This window comes from Acinonyx jubatus, chromosome E2 (genome assembly GCF_027475565.1).
Source record: "Acinonyx jubatus isolate Ajub_Pintada_27869175 chromosome E2, VMU_Ajub_asm_v1.0, whole genome shotgun sequence".
Lineage (NCBI taxonomy): Eukaryota > Metazoa > Chordata > Mammalia > Carnivora > Felidae > Acinonyx > Acinonyx jubatus.
In genome coordinates, this window is record NC_069396.1 from 43982693 (window position 1) to 44006541 (window position 23849).

At 37.7% G+C, this 23849-nt stretch overlaps 2 protein-coding genes across 2 annotated transcripts; one reads left to right on the top strand and one right to left on the bottom strand.

Annotated features, from left to right (window-relative positions):
- Positions 1-442: 442 nt before the first annotated feature.
- Positions 443-20449, bottom strand: ZNF567 (zinc finger protein 567). Its single transcript, XM_015071915.3, has 6 exons — positions 20312-20449; positions 19760-19810; positions 16519-16592; positions 7240-7366; positions 6886-6972; positions 443-2794 (listed from the first exon to the last, which is right to left on the bottom strand). The coding sequence occupies exons 2-6, from the start codon at positions 19779-19781 to the stop codon at positions 1074-1076; spliced, it is 2031 nt and encodes a 676-aa protein (XP_014927401.3). The 5' UTR covers positions 19782-19810; positions 20312-20449; the 3' UTR covers positions 443-1073.
- Positions 15013-22389, top strand: LOC113595338 (uncharacterized). Its single transcript, XM_053210254.1, has 2 exons — positions 15013-18652; positions 18738-22389. The coding sequence occupies exon 2, from the start codon at positions 19889-19891 to the stop codon at positions 20573-20575; it is 687 nt and encodes a 228-aa protein (XP_053066229.1). The 5' UTR covers positions 15013-18652; positions 18738-19888; the 3' UTR covers positions 20576-22389.
- The last annotated feature ends 1460 nt before the right edge of the window (positions 22390-23849 follow it).

The following is a 23849-nucleotide window of genomic DNA, read 5'->3' on the forward strand; positions in this document are numbered from 1 at the left end:
TTTCTTAACCTCCCTTTCTCTAGTATGAATTCTATGGTGTTAAATAAGGTGTATGCTATGGCTAAAAGTATTCCTATAATCATGACAACTATAGGATTCGTTCCGATATGAATTCTCTAGCTTTGTGTAATTTAAGCCATAGCGAGTCTTTCTAGATTTGTTACATTCAGATATTCATGACTAACAGTCTTCTTACAATTACAATATTATATAGATTTTTTAAAAGTAAAATTCTCTAGCTGAATGACTGCTAAAGACCTTTCTCCACATTGCTTACAATCAGAGCTGTTACTTTCCAAAGTTAATCACCTCATATTAAGAAAGGTCTGAGATGTTTGGCAGTATCTACCATAGCTGAAAAAAACTTACATACACCCTTGGACTGAGTAATTCATCTTACTATAAGATCAACAGAAATATACATACACACATACACAGAATATTTAGAGCAGTATTTTTATTACAACACAAATTTATAAAAATACAAACATCCATCAAGAGGATAAATAGTGGTATATTCTTAAAATGGAAGAGTATGCACAATGAAAATGAATACATTACTGCCACATGCAATAATGTATGAATCTTAAAAATGTTGAGACAAGACACAAAATAATTCATGATATATGATAAAACATAAAATTTAGACATGCAAAGACTGCTTCATGATGTTATAAGCCAGGGACATGGTAATCTTTGGGGAAATAACAGTTATTCTTTATTCCAGAGCACAAGGAGAAATATATTTCATATTTTCTTTCTTTTATGGAGACTGATATTATAACCATTTTGTATCTTGTCTCTGCATATATTATGTAAGCACTTTAAAAAAATAATCTAAGTGAACAGAACTTGAAAAATTAAAAAATTAGCTTCATTTCTGATAAAGTTCGATAACAATGATCATATCTATTACATGTGCTAGTAAACAGCAGACAGTTCTGTGGTTGGTACTTTAACTATTATTACATTTGTGATTAAAATTACCTTATTAAAATGTTTTAGCATGCTTTTTTCCCTTAAACTAAAAATTTACAATAACTTGGAAAGGCTTCACAAAGAGATCACATCATTTATTGAATTTCTATGTTTTCTCCCTTGTGAGTTCTCTGATGGACAATGAGGTTTCTCTTATAACTGAAGGACTTACTACACTCATTACAAATATAGGGTTTCTCTCCTGTGTGAGTTCTCTGATGTACAATGAGATTTGTTTTCTGGCGGAAGCACTTCCCACATTCATTACATTTATATGGTTTCTCTCCTGTATGAGTTCTTTGATGATGAATGAGATATGACTTCCTGCTAAAGGCTTTCCCACACTGAGGACATTCGTAGGATTTCTGTCCTGTATGTATTTTTTGATGTACAGTGAGAGTTGCTTTCTGGCGAAAGGACTTCCCACATTCATTACAAATATAGGGTTTCTCTCCTGTATGAATTCTCTGATGCAGATTCAGATTTGTCTTCTGACTGAAGGATTTCCCACATTCATTACATTCATATGGTTTTTCTCCTGTGTGAGTTCTGTGATGATCAATGAGGTATGACTTCATTCTAAAGGCCTTCCCACAGTGAGGACATTCATAGGATTTTTCCCCTGTATGCGTTCTCTGATGTGCCACAAGGGTTGTCTTTTGGCGAAAGGACTTCCCACATTCATTACAAATATAGGGTTTCTCCTCATTATGAGTCTTCTCATGAAGAGCGAGGGTTGTCTTCTGGGAGAATGATTTTCCACATTCATTACAAATATAGGGCTTTTCCCCCGTATGAGTTCTCTGATGTACAGTAAGGTTTGCCTTCTGGTGAAAGGACTTTCCACATTCTTTACAAATATAGGGTTTCTCTCCTGTATGAATTCTCTGATGTAGAGAGAGTGTTGTCTTCTGGCGGAAGGACTTCCCACAGTCATTACACTCATATGGTTTCTCTCCTGTATGAGTTCTCTGATGACGTATGAGGTGTGACTTCAATCTGAAGGCATTCCTACACTGTGGACATTCGTATGATTTTTCCCCTGTATGTGTTCTCTGATGATCAGTGAGGGCTGTCTTTAGACGGAAGGACTTACCACATTCATTACAAACAAAGGGTTTCTCTCCTGTGTGAGTTCTTTGATGATCAATGAGATATGACTTCCTTCTAAATGAATTTCCACATTGATGGCACTGATAGGGTTTTTCCTCTGTGTGAATTCCCTGGTGCAGAATCAATACTGACTTCCTGCAGAAGGACTTCCCACATTCAGTGCATGTATGTTTTTTTTCAATATTGGTTGTTCTTCTCCTTTTATTGTATTCAGATGGGTTTTCCCTTATGTAAGCTCTATTATGTGTAATTAATTCTCCTTTTTTAAGGAAGGCTTTCTCACAGTCATTATATCCAAATGGCTGTGCTTGAGTTTCCACCTTATGATATTGTATAAGTACGTCATTATGACTGACAACCCTGCCACGCTGATTATGGGATTTGACTCCAGGTTGAGCTGCCTCTGGTTTAGTATTGAGAAGTGATTTCCCATATCCATTATACTCACTAAGTCTCTTTCTTGCAGGACTTATATTACTGATGATTAATTCTGAAACATTTTTAAAAATCTTTCCATGAGTATCATATTCAGGAGGTAGATTTTTTGAATTAATAGGGTTTTTGCTTAAAGTAAATGTCTTTTCATATGCATTACTGTTCTCTTTAACCAGTTTTTTGTGGTTGATGAATACAACTGATCTAGAAAACTTATCTTGGTATTCCTTGAATTTCACTAAAAAGTCTTCATCTTTCCAATTTTCTTCTACAAAAGAATATAATAACAATTTGTGAATCTTCACATATTTGCTATGGAAAGAAATTGTACTGGTGTCTAGTATATGAGATCAAAAAAGACCCTGGACAAATTATTCCTTGCCAGGGAAAAGACACAAAACCTAAAGAAAAACTCTGCCTCGGTGTGGACAAGAATGAAAAATTAAGCAATGAACGCTAGTAACTTTTGCACTTTGTATCAGAACTTCATACAGAAAGTTAAATGAATACACCAAGCAGTGAGAAGACAAAGAATGGTGAAAGAGAGACTGATGTTTGGACAGGTGGATTTGGAAGCAATGAAGTGAACCTTTCAAGGGCAGTAAACTTTAAGTAGGATGGACAAGAAAAATTAGTAGAAAAGCTTATTCAAGAAAAATATTAGAGGAAGGATTACTTTTGGAGAACACAGATCAGAGCCTGTATTTTTATACATTCAGCTCTAGACTGTGAGGCAAAACATTTCCAGTTATTCCACCACCGCCTACTATGTACCCATCAATGGCTCATTAATCTTTCCAAGTATCAAGTAATTTCCTAGTGTTTAAAAGACAACCCTATAGCCTAGGCTCTAATCCTCCATATAATTGGTTATCATTTTCTCCTGTGAGAAAAGAGCTATGAAGACACTTCCAACAGGAACTTTAAAACTGACTAGGAGTATATTTATTGGTGTATTCATTATTGCTATTACTACCAATCCTTTCAGAATGGTTCAATAACAAAAATCTCATGACCATCAATTGTAACTATTTCTTTTCACAGACTTACTTTTTCAGGTTTAAGGAAAAACTGCCACAAGTCTTTCCTCTCAATATAGTAACTTTTCTTTTTTTTTTTTTTAAAGGTTTATTTATTTTTGAGAGAGAGAGAGAGAGAGAGCAGGGGAAGGGCAAAGAGAAAGAGGGAGAGAGAATCCCAAGCAGGCTCCACAATGCCAGCACAGAGCCCAACGTGGGGCTCTATCTCCTGTGAGACCGTGACCTGAGCTGAAATCTAGATTTGGACGCTTAACTGACTTAGCCACCCAGGCGCTCATAACTTTTCTTAACTCCAGTTTGCCACATGGTGGACAAGATTACATCTCATTCTAAATGATTAACTTTAACCTTCATTTCTCTTATATTTTATAGCTATATTTGACTTCTGTTATTTTGCAATCATCCACATCTAGTAAAATAATGTTAAATTTAGGTTTAAAAAATCTATTTCTTCCTTCAGTCCATTACTCTCAACACCAACATATAAGGAATTTCTCCTGTAAACAAAACTTTGAATCGCTGAGATTCACTTTTCATATTCCAACAAGTTTTCAGGGTTGTCCACCTATCTGACAACTTTCACACATAAAAGTGAGGCCTCATCTTTTTTGCCTTATAAATATCTCACTTACTCCTAATCACATACTTTGCTTATGTTTTTTTAATCAAGTGGCTTGCCTTCCATTCTTATTTCTACTCAGATTATCTTCAAGAAAATGCTATGTTCCATGATGCCAAAAATCCTTCACTTATTTCCCCCTACCACTTTAAGCACTATTTCTTTATAACTTAAAAATGGTTATGGTCTAGGAAAGTAATTTTAACAAAATATTTTCACAAGCTTAATCGTGTCTTAAATATTTTGTGAAAGATGCAGATTTTGATAGTAATCCTTTTCCATAGAAAGGAATACTTTATTGATTATATCCTTTGAACTCTTCTGAGTTTACATTAACACTGTATATCCTACCTAGATAGGTAGTGTTTGGTAGAATCCAGCCAATTCAATGTTTATTTATTTTTGACAGAGAGAGAGAGAGAGAGAGAAACAGAGCATGAGCAGGGGAGGGGCAGAGAGAGAGGGAGACACAGAATCCAAAGCAGGCTCCAGGCTCTGAGCTGTCAGCACAGAGCCCAACGCAGGGCTCGAACTCACAGACCATGAAATCATGACCTGAGCTGAAGTCGGACGCTCAACCGACTGAGACACCCAGGTGCCCCAGAATCCAACAATTTCAATCAGAATCTATACAGCCATGGCCTGAGCAGGTACATCTGGAAGGAGCTTACCATGCTTTGTGAATGGAGCAAAAGCATAACTTGCCTGTATAGCTTCAAGTTAATGAGCAACTATGGAATATTTAAAATATTATATACTATAGCAAAAAAGATAGAGGATCTTATCTTTGAATTAAAAAAGCCTTAAGCATAAATCACATATAACTGGGTACTAAATTACATCATTATTTTCAAGAGTTGTGTGTGTCTGAGTTGGTAAGTAGCATGGGAATTCAGAAAATCTATGTGAAGTGGTTAAGGAATAGTTTATGCAGAAGAAATCTCAAGACTTAAAAGATACATAGTATATGGAAGGGAGAACACAACACAATGAACAGTACAAGCATTATGACAAATTACACATGTGTGGAGAACATTGAGGAGACTAAATCAAGTGGGAATTACCAAAAGTTTTCCATAATGGAGAGAAATAAAGTTGCAAAGACCAGATGAGGGCTTATTATAGTAGTCCTTGAATGAAGAATTTCAATTTCATATAATAATAGCAAACAAGCAATGATATCTCTTGTCAGAAAAGTAACAATATAAATTGAAAGAATTAGGACAAAATTATAGCAAAGCCAAGCTGTAATTATTGTAGTCAAGACATGAAATAAGATAGTTGTTATTTTGTATGAGGTCAGTGAAAAATGAAAATATGGGAAAACGTAAATACATTTCACAGGCTGATAAACATAACACAAATTGTGAAGAGATTCATAAGAGATGATGATAGACACAGAGAAAGCTGGTATCATGGTAAAAATAAAATATTTGGAAACAGACAGTGGGGAAGAATTTAAAGGGTAGGAAAGTTTGTGATTTTCATTTCTAACATGTTGTCACAAAATAGGTGAAACATCAGGGTGCAGAACCCTTGAAGTACTATAGTGAAGGTGGGAGAAATGCACGGAGTATGTCAGTGTTACAGACCTCTACATAAAACAAAGACCTTCCGTCCTCAGAATGGATGAGATTTCCATAATTTAAAGGCAGATCCTTTGAGGTCAAATCAGAGAAATAAGACTGAGAGTCTAGTGAAACAACATACATTTAAAAATATATGTATCAATGACCATTATGTGCCAGGTATTATTAGGCAGTATGTCCAGTGATGAAGAAAACAGACCCACTTGGAAATAATCACTCAGAGAACCAGGATAAGAATAAGTTAATGCTTTACCCAAATGAAGGGTTGATTTCAGGAATGATGATCTGCCATATAAAGTGAATGACAAAAGTTTAATAGAAGAGAATGATAACTGTGGAATTATCAATCTGGGCCAAAGCAAGTTAAGTTTTAAAATTAACAGCTATATTTGTGGTGAGAAGGGGATCTTAGACTTAGCACAGAAAACAAACCTGAGGCAATTAAAAGAAAGAAAAAGAAAGAAATGGAAAGCAACTGAGAAGAAAAACATTAAACAAGAATTTTCTCTCTTATAAAAACAGATTTAAGAATGTTCAAAAGAAAATATACAATGTCAAGAAGATAAGAGACTGAAGTTAGAAAAAGACACAAAACAAGAAAAAAGATCTAAAAAAGAAGGTTTATAATACATTTTGATTAAGAGTGGCAACTATCTTTGATAACATCAAGCAAACTAGAAAAGAATATTATATTGGGAGAGTCATATTTAAAAGTTTGATTTAAGTTTTGCAGGAATAATGATCATTTCAAAGGTTAGGAGCCTTTAAAAAGACACTCCCACACCAGGTGACATATTTCGAAGGTGCCACCTACTACATGACTATTTTAAAATTTATTCTCGGGGCGCCTGGGTGGTGCAGTCAGTTAAGCGTCTGACTTCAGCCAGGTCACGATCTCGCGGTCCGTGAGTTCGAGCCCCGCATCAGGCTCTGAGCTGATGGCTCAGAGCCTGGAGCCTGTTTCCGATTCTGTGTCTCCCTCTCTCTGCCCCTCCCCCGTTCATGCTCTGTCTCTCTCTGTCCCCAAAAAAATAAATAAACGTTGAAAAAAAAAATTAAATAAAATTTATTCTCCATTAGATTTCATCCACCTGAAGAGTCAGAAACTCACCTAAGCAGGTATGACCTGTAAATGATGTCCATGGCTCTTCTCCTCGTTCTAACTTGAGGATCACATCAGGTTTGGTCATGTGACACCCTGACAAAGAAAAATTTGGATTAAGTTGTTTAGGCTTCAATACATTTGAAAAATTAGTAAAGTACATTTTCAATACTGCAAATTAAGATACTTCTTTGTGTAAGAGTAAACTTAATGCCTTGCTCTGGGCAAGTACAAAATTATCCTTTCTGCAAACAAAAAAAAAGAATTCATCAATCTTATCCCTGAAACACAAGATCACACATAATTTAGGCACTTTGAAAGGAAATGCATGCTACTGAAAGTTTCAAAGAGAGTTTTTCTTACCTACAGAGATGAGGTGGCAATAGTTTTCCAACATCACATCCATGTAGAGAGTCTTCTGAGCAGGATCCAGGTGCTGCCACTCCTCCCGAGAGAAGTCAACAGTCACATCTTTGAATGACACTGATGCCTGCAACGGATTGGAACTGTGATCAGAATAAGCTGACTAGATATTGGGGACTACTTTTGATCTGTTCATTTGGGGCATTCATATCAATGTAAAAAAAGCTAATCATTTTTGTTTTGTAATTTATATTGTAAGGTAAACAAAAGACAGAAGTACCTGCCACTGAATTTATTTAATAATTCATCACACAAATATTTATGTAAAGTCACTTTGTACCCCCAAACTGCATTAGTTTACTGGAGTGCCAAGACATATAAAACACTGTCCCTGCATAGCCTCAAAGCCTTCAAGAAAGTATGTTTAAACATACACCTGCTTGAAGGTGTTACAGGTACTACAAGAGAAGAATGTACAAGATGTGATATATTACAAGGGCAACACAATTGAGGAGGTAAAACTTTTCTCTGTCAAGATTAATGTATTATGCAGAAAAAATATGGTTTAAAAATGCATGGGAGCAACTTCTGGCACCCAAAAATAATACAGTCAATTGATCAAGAAAATGATCCCTCAGATAATAATCATTTATACTTAACATAATATATATGTCTGAACACAACATATAACAACTCATAGATGGAACTGGTTGAAGGAGAGTTTAACCTTTTTTAAAAAAACTGAATTATTATTATTATTATTTTTTTTTACTTGAGAGAGAGAGGGAGAGCATGAGCTGGGGAAAGGGGCAGAGCCAGAAAGAGAATCCCAAGCACGCTAAATGTTCAGTGTGGAGCCCAACGCAGGGCTTGATCCCACAACCCTGGAATCATGACCTGAGCTGAAATCAAAAGTCCGATGCTCAACCAACTGAGCTACCCAGGTGCCCCAATGGAGAGCTTATCCTTAAAGGATAGCAACCGTGATGGGTAAGAATTGTTCAATCCATGGCTTTTTTGCATGAAGGTACCAGAAACCCCATAGCTGTTAAGGCAGCTGAGCTCGAGATTTAGAAATAAATTCTTGAAGTGAGAGAACTATAGAAAGGATGAGAACCAAAATCTGAGTATAAACACTGCCAGAACACCACATTGATAATTAAACTAAGCAATTGTTGGAGACATCAGAGAGGACTTAGGAAAAAGCAGACAGAAAGATACCAAAAAAGAGTTTTGAAAAATAGAAATGCATCTAGTGAGATTCTGAGATTTTGGCATTTTTGATTACCAGTATTATACAACCTGATCATAGCACAAGCAGAAGAAAACTGAAGTCTTACTGGATTGAGGTGTCAGAAGTTGCAGCTCACAAAGCAGCAGGAAGTATAAGGAGTGGAACACTGGAAGAAACAGGCCTACCGAAAGTAAGTCCCCAAATCTAAGTATAAACTCTCACCAATTCCTTAACTGAGAGCTAATATATATGAACACAAGGAGAACCTATCTCCCCTCACCTAAGGGGGCCAGGGTCAAAAGCAGCAGCTGGAAGTTTAAAGAACTGAGCTGACATATCAGCTGCTTCATACTTGGGGTTGGTGCAGAGTTTAAAGTTCAATTTCAAGCAAGTTAGTTGCCTGCCAGGACAAAAAACCAATAATCCTCAGAAAAAAGACATAACAGTATCAGATTACTGTATTATTCATGATATCCAGATTTCTAGTAAAAATTACTAAATATGCAAACAAAACAAGGGAGAATATGACTCATATTCAGAAAAAGCCAGTCACAGAAATTAATCCCTAGTGGGTCCCAATGTTGGATTTTGCCAAAAAAAACCCCACCAAAAAAAGCTTCAAAGCAGCTGCTCTTAATGTCTTCAAAGAACTAATGGAAAACCTGGGCATAGAAATAGATACAACTAAAAAGTCAATAGAGGAGGGGTGCCTGGGTGGCTCAGCTGGTGAGTGTCCAACTCTTGATTTTTAGCTCAGGTCATGATCTCACAGTCATGGAATCAAGCCCTGTGTCAGGCTCCATGATGAGTGTCCACCCTGCTTGGGCTTCTCTCTCTTCCTCTCTCTGCCCCTCTTGCATTGGCATTCTCTGTCTCTCTCAAAATAAATAAATAAAACATTAAAATAAATAAATAAATAAAAAGTCAAGAGAATGAAAATGAACCATTAACATGTATTTGATACAAAATACAACAGTATATACGAAGAGATGAATAAAAACAGATTAGGAGGAAACTTAAATGCACGTTAGTAGGTGCAAGAAGCCCATCAGAAAAGTCCATATAATTCCAACTATATGACATTCTGGAAAGGCAAAACTCTGGAGAGAGTAAAAAAAGAAGGGACAAAAAGGTGTAGCCCTAAAAGTTTTAGGCACTAAAACTATTCTGTATAATACTATAATGGCAGAATGTCATATATTTGCCAAAATCTATTGGACTTTGGAATTATGTATCAATGTAGGTTCATTGTAATGAATGTACACTCTGGTGCAAGATATTGATAATGGGGAGGCTATTAATCATGTATGGGGGCAGACGGTAGTGGAAACTCTACAATTTTGTCATGAACCTAAAACTGCCTTGAAATATAAAGTATATTTAAAAGGATTAAAAACATAGGTTAAGCATTTGGAAAACAAAACAGCAAAATGGCAGCCCTAAATCCATTTACCTCTAATTGTATTAAATATAAATGGACCAAACATTCCAATAAAATGACCAAGATATTAGAATGCATGAAAAAGCAAGATTTAATATAATTCTGAGACATATTTTATTTTTTAAAGTTTATTTATTTATTTTGAGACAGAGAGAGAGAGAGAGAGAGAGAGAGCAAGCACATGCACATGTACAACTGGGGAAGGGGCAGAGAGAAAGGGAGAAAAACCCAAGCAGGCTCCACATCCAGCTCAGAGCCTGACACAGGGCTCAATCTTATGAACCATGAGATCATGACCTGAGCTGAAATCAAGAATAGGAAGCTTAACCAAATGAGCCACTCAGGTGCCCCTACAAGAGACATATTTTAAATACCATAGACACAAATAGGCTGAAACTAAAGGATGGAAAATGACATACAAACACTACACATGGGAAAGTTGAGCAATGTTACTACTGCAGACAAAGAGAGGCATTTTATATTGATGAAAAAGTAAATACACCAGGAAAACAGAACAATTACAAATGTATACATATTTAAATAACAAGAGTTTCAAAAAACATAAAGCAAAAATTGACAAAAGTAAAATGAGACTTAAAAAAGTCCAAAACCATAGTTGATGTAAATGTTTGTCAGTAAAAAGGGGAGGAAAATCTGAACAGATTTATACGCAACATGGGGCTCCAATTTACAACCCTGAGATCAAGAATCACATACTCCAGTGACTGAGTCAGTCAGGTGCCCCTGTAGAGCACCATTAATAATCTTCCAACACTGTCATTTAGAACCTGTTTAGACATGTTAGGTGTTTTACATTTCCAGGTTAATTTTAGAATCAACTTATCAATCTTTATAAAACAACTTACTTAGATTTTGATTGAGTTTTGAAAGACTTTATAAATTGGTTGGAGATAACAGATATGTTAACAGTAGTAGGTCTTCCAATCCATGGACCTTATGTATGCTTATTTAGGTCTTCTTAAATTTTTCTCAGCAGTGTTTTGTAGTTTTCAGTGTACAGGTCTTGTAAATGTTTTCTTAATTTTATTCTTTAAACTCATTTTCAATTTTTTGTTGTTAGTATATAAAAATAGAATTGATTTTTGTATTTTGATACAAGTGACCTTGCTGAATTCACTTTTTATTTCTAGTACTTTTCCTTAATACTTCCTACATAACCTGGTCATATTATCTGCAAATACAGTTTACCTTCTCCCTTTCTAGTCTATATGCCTTATATTTCTTTTTCATTCTTTACGCATCATCTACAGTGTTGATAGAAGCGTTAAAGTAGACATCCTTGTCTTGCTCCTGATCTTAGGAGGGAAAACAGTCGTTCACCATTAAGTATGATGTTAGCCATAAATTTCATTAATTTTATGAAAATTTTCTTTTTGGTTATTCTTTGACCCAAAATTGATTACTCAGAAGTAGTATATTGTTGGGGCGTCCAACTTCGGCTCAGGTCATGAGCTAGAGGCTTGTGGTTTGAGCCCTATGTTGGGCTCTGTGCTGACAGCTCAGAGCCTGGAGCCTGCTTCAGATTCTGTCTCCCTCTCTCCCTACCCCTTCCTCACTCACACTCTCTCAAAAATAAACATTTTTTAAAAAATTAGCATATTGTTTAATTTCCAAACATTTGGGCCTAGTCTAGGTATATTATTTTTATTGACATCTAATTTAATTCAATTGTGGTTAGAGAAGATGCTCCATATGATTTCTTTTTATTGAGATTTGCATATATTCTGTCTTAGTGTATAGCATATTTGCTCTGGAAAAACATGTGTTGTGAGATTACAAAAAGTGATGCTCTACAGGGGTACCACTCAGTCAGTGGAGCATGTGATTCTTGATCTTGGGGTTGTTAGTTGGAGCTCCACATTGGGTATAGAGGTTACTTAAAAGTAAAAAATTTTTAAAAAGGACAAACTATATACTATCTACAAGAGGCTCACTCTAAATACGAAACCATAGGAAGGTTAAAGTAAAAGGATGGAGGGGCACCTGGGTGGCTTAGTCAATTAAGTGTCCAACTCTTGGTTTGGGCTCAGGTCATGATCTCACAATTTGTGAGTTTGAGCCCTACATCGCGGCCTCTATGCTGACCCTGCGGAGTCTGCTTGATATTCTCTCCTCCACTCTCTCTGCCTCTACCCCACTTGCTCTCTCTCTCTCAAAATAAGTAAACTTAAAAAATTTTAAAAAGGATGGAAAACATGTATACCGTGTAAATACTAATCATAAGAAAGCTAAATTGGCTATAATATCAAACAATACAAATTTCAGCACAAAGAATATTATCAGGGATTAAATAAGGCATTTCAAAATAACAGAGGGGATCAATTCATGAGAGAATGTAACAATTCTAAATGTGAATGCACCTAAAAACAGAACTTAAAAATACATTAAGTAAAAACTGATAGAAAAGGAAAAACAGACAAAACCAAAATTATAACTGAAGATTTCAACTTTCTTCTCTCAGTGATTGCTACACAAATAGACTGAAAATCAATAAGGATACAGAAGTTTTGGGGCACCTGGGCGGTTCAGTCAGTTAAAAGTCTGACTTCAGCTCAGGTCACGATCTCACTGCTTGTGGCTTCAATCCCTGCATTGGGCTCTGGGTGACAGCTCAGTGCCTAGAGACTGCATCCGATTCTGTGTCTCCTTCTCTCTGCTACTCCCCTACTCATGCTGTCTCTCTCTCTCAAAACTAGAAAATGACTTAATTAAACCCAAAGTATTGAGAAAAAAAAAAAGGAAACAAAAAAGATGTGAAGAAAGAGGAAACAGAAAAACAATGGAGTAAACCAATGAAACCCAAAGCTGGTACTTTGAAATGACAAATGAAATTGGTAAAACTCTAGGCAACTGACCAAGGAAAAGAATAAGACACAAATTATCAACAGCAGAAATGAAAGAGGGGCATTGCTACAGATTACACAAATATCAAAAGGATAAAAAGAGTATATTTTTGACAACTTTGTCAATAAATTTGACAAATTCCTTGAAAGATACAAACTATAAAAGCTCACTGAAGAAAACACCCTGATAACCTGAATATCCCTAATTCTACCAAGGAAATTGAGCTGCTAGTTAAACCCGTTCCCACAAAAAAATCTCCAGGTTAACATGGCTTCACTGGTGAATTCTTCTTTTTTAAAATATATTATTATTACTACTTATTCATTTTCAAGTTAGTTAACATACAGTGTAGTTATGTAGTGGCTTCAGGAGTAGAACCCAGGTATTCATCTCTTATATGACACCCAGTGCTCATCTCAGTAAGTGTCCCCCTTAATGCCCATCAACCATTTAATCCATTTCCCCACCCACCTCCCCTCCAGTAACTCTCAGATTGTTCTCTGTATTTAAGAGTCTTTTATGGTTTCCCTCCCTCTGTTTTTATTTATTAAGAAATATTTTTTTTAATGTTTTATTTTTGAGAGAGAGACAGAGCATGAGCAGGGGAGGGGCAGAGAGAGAGGGAGACAGAATCTGAAGCAGGCTCCAGGCTCTGGCCTGTCAGCACAGAGCCCAATATGGGACTCAAACTCACAAACCACGAGATCATGACATGAGCCAAAGTTGGACACTTAACCGACTGAGCTACCTGGGTGCCCCTCTGTTTTTATTTTTAATTTTTAAAGATTTATTCACTGGTGATTTCTAACAAACACTTTAAGAAGAAATAGTACCAATTTACACAAATTCTTTTAGAAAATAAGAGCGTATACTTCCCAACTTATTTTAAAAGAATTATCCTGATATGAAAACTAAACAAAGGTATTACAAGAAAAAATATAGACCAAATTCTTTATGAACCACAAACAATTCCTTAACAATGTACTATATTAGCAAATTCATCAAACATTACATAAGTGGGATTTATCCTAGAGCTAGAGCTTCTAAGTTGGCTGAACACTTCAAAATCAATATAATTCATGGTGTTAATAGAAAAAAGAGAAGGGGCACCTGAGTGGTTCAGTCGGTTAAGTGTCCAACTTTGGCTCAGGTCATGATCTCATGGTTTGTGAGTTTAACCCCTGCATTGGGCTCTGTGCTGTCAGCTCAGAGCCTGGAGCCTGCTTCGGATTCTCTCTGCCCGCCCTGCTCCTATGCTCGCTCGCTCTCTCTCTCTCTCTCTCTCTCAAAAATAAACAAACATTAAAAGAGAGAGAGAGAAAAGCCAAATAATGGGGAATAACCAATAGATGAAGAAAAACTTTTGAAAAAATTCAGCACCCTCTCATGATAAAAACTATCAGCAAACTGGAACTTCTTTAACCTGATAAATCAATGCAAAATTTATAGCTAATATCATACTTAATAGTGAAACTCTGAATCCCTTTCCCCTAAGGCAGGAACAAGGCAAAAATGTCTGTTCTCACCATTTCTATTCAACATTATACTGAAGGCTCTAGACAATGCAGTAGATGCACAGTTTGAAAAGCAAGAAGGCAAACAGTCATTATTTACATATGACATGCTTATCTATGTAGAAAATCCTAAAGAATACAAAAAATTACTAGAACTAATAAGTGACTTTAGAAAGACTGCAGGTCAATATACAAAAATCAATTGTGTTTTCATATATTAGCGGTGAACAGTGAAAATTTGAAATAAAAATAAATAGCATTTACAATAGCATAAAAAAAATACCCAGGGATTAATATAACAAAACGTGTAAGACTGTACACTGAAAACAACAAAACATTACTGAGAGAATTTAAAGATCTTAAATAAAAGGAGATGTACATCATATTCGTGAATTGGAAAACCATTATTATCATTGATTACTATTATTGAATTTAAACTGTTAATATTTTACCATCTTCCACTCCCCTAAAGGGCTATCTTTATACATTCTTCTAATGTGCTTTAGTTCTGATGCTATAAAAAGTATAAGGTTAACAGTCACCGATTAATGTTATAAGTACAGAGTTTCTGTCTGGGATGATGAAAAAGTTCTGGAAATACATAGTGGTACTGGTTACACAACGCTGAATGTATTTCATGGGGCTAAACTATACACTCAACAATGGCTAAAATGGTGAAATTTTACACTACGTATATTTTACTACACACACACACACACACACACACACACACACACACACAAGGTTAAACATAAAAGCATAAGAAACACAAAGATCCATAAGTGAGCAGTGGGGTGAGCACTTGGAGGACTTGGAGGAGCAAAGGTGTTATATGGTAAAACAAGTGACCAGGATATGAGAGAGGCACTCAAAATAAAGATATCAAGGGAGATGAAGGCAACTGTGGTATAAGGAATAAAATCACCACTAAATTGCATAGTGGAAGAGAGATATTTATTTAACTCAAGCTAGCTATATTAGCAGGTGGGTATGGGACTGGGGCCAAAAGCAGATAGAAAACAAAACAAAAAAGAACACGATGGGCAGGAGATAATGAGATAAATCTTGGGCATGTGCCTGAAGTATCTGTGGAATATGCAGGTGGTGATTTTTAGTTGGAGATTGGATATGGTTTTGACACTCAGAACAGAGGTTTAGGTTTACAATTATGTGAGCATTAGAATAACGGTGGTAGACTGTGAATAGGAACAGGGAAATGAAAAAAGAAGAGAACCAATAAAGAATCTGGAGTACAGGGGCGCCTGGGTGGCTCAGTTAGTTTAAGTGTCCAACTTCGGCTTAGGTCATGATCTCACTGTTTGTGGGTTCGAGCCCCATCAGGCTCTGTGCTGACAGCTCAGAGCCTGAAGCCCACTTCAGATTTTGTGTGTGTGTGTGTGTGTGTGTGTGTGTGTGTGTGTGTGTGTCTCTCTCTGCCCTTTGCACTCTCTCTCTCTCAAAAATAAATAAACATAAAAAATTATAATAATAAAAGAATCTGGAGCACAGTAGTATTTAAGAGGTCCAGATATAAAGATGACATTTCTGAAAGAACCAAGAGATAACAACATCTTTGAAACCAAGGGCAGGATATTTCAAGAGTTATACTTGTAATTCAGTATGGTGATCCAAGCATATATATTTACTTCCCCTGCATCCAAATATAAAATTAGAGAAGTTTAAAAATAGGAACACCATTAGCATAATGGGGGAGTGTTATTGGCAGGCCATGGATTTTTAGGAATTGTCAGCAGCTATGGGCAAAACTGGAGGATCAGACAGGAGAAAAGCAAGATTCTCTGTTCTCTGTACAATTTGCCAAGCATAACTTTTCTTAAAGCCTCAAGACAATAGTCCTTGCTACTTACTAAAAGCAACATCAATTCCATCTCCATCTTGACTGTTTTTATTTAAACAAGCAAAGTTCATGCAGTAATATATTCTCATTTGAGGAAATGCATTTTTGTCCCAGCTCTGCTTCTGGGAGAAGACAAAGAAAGATGTTTAATGATAAACCCACTTAATGTGTGAAAATTAGTTAAAATTAGAAGGAGCATTTGTGGAAGGAAAAGGCTTATCTGGCCAATATGGAAAGAAATGGGGACACTTTCCTGAAGGGGAAGACAGGCAGGAGGATTTAGTACAAGAAAGGCAAATGCTCAAATATCCTTAAAAAAAATAAAAAAAATAAAGATTATTTTGGAAGAGAGGAACCATCACCTCACCTGAGCCATGGTTTTGAGATTTGCAAGAGGTGACCAGTCTTCCTTTAGGTTCCTCTTTGGAAAAGAGGCAGTTCCTAAGAAGGCAAAGCCAAGATGAAAAGAAGCCAAAATGACACTATACATGACTTATAGCTCTCTTATGACTTAAGTCTCAATTGAAATCGCCTCCATTTCCCTTGCTTTGGCCTTTGACCACTCTGCACATTCCACATAATTTACAGGAAGGAGAATAAGCTAGACAAATCTTATTTTATCCCAAAATCCAGATATAGAGGCTCTTGGGCAAGAGGTTAGATTTTGGGCAAGTTCCCCTCCTTTCTAGCACTAATTTTTCTCTCTTAGCAGCCTACCTTCAAGCTGCTCTCCAGAAGGCTCTACCATTTACACTATCACCAGCAATATATGAGAATATACTGATACACCTTGACAAATGCTACTGATACCAACTTCTTGATGTATGCCAATACCTTGATAAATGCTACCGATACCAACTTCTTGATGCATGCCTATCTAATAGGTAGAAATTGTGGTTCTGGGTTTTATTTTTCCCATTATAAGAGAAAATAAGCTTCTTTTCATAAGTTTAAAAAACATCCTTAGTTTCTCATCTGTTAATGGTCTCTTATAATTCTTTCACTTTTCTATTAGATTTTTATTTTCTAGATTGGTTATTAGATCTTTTTTTAAAGGAAGGAAGTACTGTATTCGCTTCAAATAATTTATAGTTTCTCATTTGACTTTGTTTTTGCCATGCAAAAATAACTTATAGCGGGGGTGCCTGGGTGGCTCAGTCGGCTAAGCGTCCAACTATTGATCTCAGCTCAGGTCTTGATCTCACGGTCATGAGTTCAAGCCCTGCACTGAGCTCTGCAATGGGCATGAAGCCTACTTAAATACAAAAAAAAAACCAACAAAAAAACCCAAAAACTTTCAACAGATTATTGGCCATTGGCTTAATACTGTCAGGTGTTCAATAATCTACTGTTTCCTCCACTCATCAAAACTGCCATCTTTATTGCTTCTTGGCCTTCTGGCTAAGATCAAGTATAACCATATACCTTACTTCCTGTATATATCTGAGTAGATCTGGATTTTATATTTAGTTTTACTGATCTGTTCATTTAATTGCAAAGATGACTCGGCAGTTATTAGTTTTAAAACATATTTTAGTATCAGGTAGAGCTACTTCCCCCTTCGTTATTTTCTTTCAGAATTTTTGGCTTATTCATATTCTCATAAGAACTTTCGTTCTTAGAAATTTCTCGTAGAAAATTCAAAATTTTTACTGAAAATTTAATGGAATTGCATGAAATGTTAGGGAGTTTTGACACTTTGTCACGTCTTCCTGTTCTTTTATTCAAGTCTTATTTTTTGAGTCCCTTAGAAACATTAAAAGAATTCTTTTACTTATACATTATGAAATTCTTTGTATCTCATATTTTTGATGACCATTGGTCATTTTCCACAGTTTTCTGATACATATACATACACATAAGCACACATATATAAATGAAGCTTATTGATTTGTCAATGATTTTTCCAACAACCTCTGAATTTTCTAATTGTTGTCACTGTTTATAACAGGATGGTAACTTATAAATTTTTCTCTCAGTCTCAGCAGATGTTCCAAAGATGGTGAGGAAAGCAAGCTTCTAAGTGTCCCTCATTCTAAAATAAAGTCTTATAAAAAACATAAAGTTTTGCTACCATTAATTTAACTCCTACTTTGTCTAAGAGAGTAAACTATTTTTTAGGACATAGTTTTCCAGGTGAAGAAAAGTGGGTGCTTTCTTATAAGAAACAAGGGGCCCCTCAGATGCTGATGTCACTAGGAAACAAAGTGGTAAAGAGAGTTTTGGGGAAAAATGTACATATTTCAGGATTTGAGAGGGCAAAGTGACTAAGGGGCTAATTCTCACCTGAGCTCTAGATGGGCAACCCATGGATGGAGCCTGCCTGGAATGGCTTGGATTCTCTTGTCCAAGAGGACTCACTGGAGAGACAACAAGACCCACCAGAGCAGGTGGCCAACTGCATGCCCAGAGGAAACATTGAGAAGACAGCTGGAGAAGTGGCTGTACCCATAAGAAGGGAAGTGTATCTGGAAGTTCCCAGCAGTGGGTTCTCTCAGAAGGTAAGAGATGACTTACAATAAATTATAATGGTACCAATCATGTTAGCCTCTTCTTGTCCCTAACTTCTTGTCTCTTGTTTTCCAGCTCCCAATCCATTCCAGCCAGAGACTACCCACCTAGAGGAAGTAGAGACAAAATAGAAGTTGAAGAATTAGAAAAGAAGCTGATCATGTACCCTTTTCCCAGGCAGGCTTCCAGTAGGAGGGAGGGTTTTTATTTAAAACAAGTTTGAAGTATTGGTGTCTATAGTGAATGTTTTTTACAATATTCATTTGTTTATTTTTTGAGAAGGAAAGAGAGAGCAAGCCAGGAAGGGGCAGAGAGAGGGAGAGAGAAATCTTAACCAGGATCTGCACTGTCAGCAGAGAGCCCAAGGTGGAGCTCGAACCCACAAACTGTGAGATCGCGAACTGCACTGAAACCAAGAATAGGATGCTCAACCAACTGAGCCATCTAGGCGCCCCTATAGTGAATATTTTATTTAACTAAATAGTTATTATGAGACTGGTCTTGTATTTAAATGTTCAACAGATTCAGTCTTCAGAATGAGCAAAGAAATTACTCAATCTGTCTCGCAATGCATCCAGTAGTAGCAGGGAAAAAAAGGGATTCACCCAAATAGAAACTTTGAGTGGCAGTTAGGGGAGAAATTTTTTGTGTCTTGCCCAATTTTTTATGGTGTCCTACTCATTTCAACATACCAATCATTAGTCAGTGTGGGGTTTCCCAAAATACAATCCTACCATCTGAAAATTATTTTTATTTTACTTCCTCCTCTCCATCAAAAAAAATCTCTATTTCACTTATCCAGTTGCCATAGAGTGAAATCTATAAGCATATAAAATGCCAGTATTCAGATAATCGAAACAATACATATTTAACTGGTCATGCATCCAATTTCTCAAGCGCTCCATCTCAGTCACATAATAACATTCACGAATTACTGCGGATTGTACACACAAGATACTTGAAAAATTAGACAAAGACACAGTTATATTACCCACGACACAATCACAGTCCCATAGGCACATCACAGGCATAATCTCACAGAGCCCATAACATACTTCACACAAAATAGCAAAATTTTACTCACAAAAACCCCTTACTATCGTCTCTCCAAAGTCGCATGCAGTCTCAAAAACAAATCAACTCGCATCCTATTTGAAAAATTAGACAAACACAGAGACTTTATCACTTTCCAACAACTGGTTCCACAACGTCACACGGAGTAACACATGCCCAAGCTGCACAAGAACGGGCACAAAAAGCTACACGAACTGAATGCCCGTGTGTGCCAGGCCGCACTCCGAAAGCTGGGGTTTCCACACGGTGCGGGGTGGCGGTGGGGGACAAAATTCCTGCCCTCCCCAAGCTCACACCAACTCGGGCTTCCAGTTCCCTCTTCGGCGCTGTCCAGCCTGGACTACCGGTTCCCCTCTAGGACGCTCCCTGGCCCGGGCTCCCTATTCCCTTCTCGGCCTTCCCGGCCCTGGCTCCTTCTGCTTAGGTTCTCGCCTCCCTCCCGTTCTCTCCAGGGCCCAGAACTCTTGCCTTCTTCCCCGGCCTTCCTGGCCAGGTTCCCGCCTCCCTCCTCTGCATTCCCCCCAGGTCCCGCCATCACCCGCCCCCACCGCCTCGGTAGGACCCACCAGCCTCACCTTCGACCACTGGCCAGCGGTCTGCGCCTGCGTACTCCAGCGCGAGCTGTACCTCCCAAGTGTCTCTGCGGCTCAGTCTTTGAAGCCGCAGCCTCCTTGCGCGCGCTCGACATCCGGGCTTTTCCAGCCTTGAACTACATTTCCCAAAGCCCCTGTGCAGCTTTTGAAAAGAGCTTTGAGCCCTGGGTCCTCTCTGGTTATCCCTCAAAGTCTTCGCGCTCCGAGTGGCCGCCGGAGTCTGGGCGTGGCGGGCGCGCCCAGTGAGGAAGCCCCGAGCCCCCAAGGTGCAGACAGGGCGCGTTGAGCCTGGAGCTCAGGCCTGTGTATGGCTGTTTGCGTGTGAGCGTTTGTGGCGGTGACAAAGACGAATGAGAGTGTGGGCGGTGCTGAGGCCGTGACAGGTGTGTGATTGTGCGTGTACGTCCCAACGCGGATACGGAACGTTTGGGGTGACTGGTCAGCTGTAGTGTGAGGCACGTGACACTGTGGGGTTTGAGACCGCCCATCATAAGACAGTGCTGTTACCTAATGTGATGGAAGAAGCTTTTAATGCTTTGACTGGTACGAGTTCGGTTGTGTAATGGGATCGAGCTTCATTTCTTCAGTTCTGGGTTTAACGTCGGGACTGAGGGGTCTTTTGAAGACCTTTTTGAGAGTATATCTGCGCTTGTGAAGACTGCGATGCCTGTATTAACTTGAGTCGTCCTTGCACTAAAGCATGGTCTCAGTTGCCTTCGTCAGGGCACCGCCTCCCTCCCCTCCTCCCCCAACGTCCAGTGCCTAGCTTCTTGCTTAACACAGTGGGGTATCAGTAAAGTGAGTGTTGCCCATCTAGAGGCCAATTTTAGGTTCTAACCTTTTTTAGGATCTGTATTCCTGGGTTCCCTGCTGCTGCTTCTTCTTCTTTTTTTTTTTTTTTTTCTCTTGCTTTACAGCCATGGACCCCAGCTGCAGAGAAATGGTCACCAAAGGGAGTCCGATATTTGAGTGGTAGTATAAAGTTACATGCAAGCAAAAAAGCACAAACCAGTTTTTGGAATGAAATTTTAGAATTGGAAGAGTCCTTTAGGCAGAGTTTGGAGAGCCTAGGAGTGGCATTCCTTCCTTAGAGGATCTTCCTTGGGAGCTGAGGTCAAGTTCCGTGTTTTAGAACCACATCATTCCCAAAGCTGTCTCCCCAGGAAACTTGCTGTGAACTTGGAAAGTTTTCAGCCCTGGATATCAGTGACCCTGGCTTTTCCTTTTGATACTAAAAAGGATTAGCAGTACTCCCCATCTCCCTTTTACTTCTGTCCAGTATGTGTGTGACAGATGGTGGGAGATTGTGTGGTGTTGAAGAATTTCTTCCAGTTTAGCTAGTCTGTGCTCCAAGAAAGGTCTGGTGTCTAATGATTCCTACCCTTCCCATGCCCCTTCCCTTTCCCTACAGAGCTGTTCACTGAGAGAAGAGCTCTGAATAAAGGAAAACATTACTGGGCATATCTGAAACCAAGCTTAAGGTCAGGGATTTTGTTCTCCTTGTTCTCTTTTTGTTTTTCAGAAAAAGGAGTAATTGTTCTGAAATGGTTAGGTTACTAGTAGGCAGGGCCTTTTGATGGACTTTGGCAAAAAGCCTGTGGTGGAAGTGACATTGTAAGATTTGTGAGACAAAACCTTAGGAGGTCCGCTCTTTTCCTCTTCCTGCCCTGAGGCCACCTTTTACTGAAGGTTATGACTAGCTTGCTTGAAGATAGAAGATCACCTGGAGACAGGCCCAGCTGACAGCGACAGCTACCAGATATTTCAGAGACCATCTTGGACCATCCAGCCCCCACCAAACCACTGGCTGCTATTAGATGAGTGGAATCAGTAGACCCACTCAGCCAAACCAAGCCCAAATTGCCAACCCCAGAATAATGAGCTAATGAATGTTTTTTAAGCCACAAAAATTTTGGAATGGTTACATAGCAACAGATAACTGAAACAGTTGTTTAACTTTTTTTTGGTATCACTCAATATTGGTATAATTGTATTTGTTAATCTGTTTTGTAAAGTGATTTCTCTACTGATGTTATATCTTGAAATTTTTCTATATCCTTGATTACTTCCTACAGCTTTGGATTTGTTTATCTTAATATTCTTTTACATGGATATTTTGTAATTTATTTAACTATTAACTTTGCTGAGCAGCTCCTTCTTCCTGTCCAGCTCCCATGTCTTCACCAACTTTGCATTCCCTTCTAGAACCTTATCAGGATATGAGTTCCAGTCATTTTAGGGGTATGTAGACCCAGGAATGTGGAATTGACTTCTGCTGAGTGGAGTATAGATAACTCACCCCACTCGGAAGAATTTGTTCAAGGGTGTGATAAAGGATCTATGTGTATTTATTTAATCAACTGGGTCTCCTGGATTATAGTATCTCTTTTCCCTTTTCCAATTCAAAGTCTGCATCCTAGAGCCATCTTTCTTCACTGTGACTCTTTAGGGTACTTAGCTAATTTTCTGAAGGACTGATTTAAGAGTCCTGGAAGTAGGAACGGGCATCTCTGCTGTGTTTTCTAAATTGTCATCATCCTGATCGTTCAGATTACTTTCTCAACTTCCTTTTCTGCCTAATGATCAAGGGAATGGTCTGAATTTCTACACAGCCACATCAGGCCTAAGTTCCATTTCTTCTCCTATGTGCAGGGTTTAATATTAATTAATTTCCAAGGCAGATGTGATTTCCTTGTTGGAGCAATGACTGGTGGAGGGATTGGCAGGCAATAATAGATCTGAGCCTAGGTGAGGGGCAACCAGGAAGAGGAATCCAATGTGTAATAAAATCTTAGTTTCAAGGTTTAGGATCTTTAAGGTAGTAGTTGAGTTATTCATCCAAAAGGCTTCACATCTATGAAGAAACTTCAGGCCACCCTAAGCCAGAATTTAAACCACTACTGCACTACACTCCATGTTTCATATACATATCTTATTATTTCTTCTGCTCTCAAAGAGGGAAGGATTAGCTCTATTATTTTTTCTGATTGTTATTCAGAAATTTAGAAAATACAGAAAAGCTCAAAATAATGCTCACTTAGAACCAGCTTATTTGAACATTTTATTCTAAATCATTTCATATTTCTCTGTGAATTAACACATGGATATAGGCACATAGGATTTGTTCATTCAAAACAGAATCATACTACAATACTGTTTTGTAATCTGCCTTCTTCATCTGACAAAATACAGTGAAAGTTTTTCATGTCATCAAATTACAATCTATCATAATGTTTTGACTACATTGTCTGGATATACTATGTAACCATTTCCCTATTGAAGGATATTTAGCTGCTTTCCCCAATATTGCAGTGTTTCACTGCACACTCCTTTTTGTGCACACATATAATTATATCTTTTGAACAGAGTCTTAAATATTGTTGAGAATGAGGCTTTCACAGTTAAAACTGACTTACATCATCTTCATCAATTGCCCTGCTTAAAATTTCACCAACATACCATAAGAGTGTCTCTTTTACTATAAGGCATCATCAGTCTTTTAAATCTACCAATTTAGAGT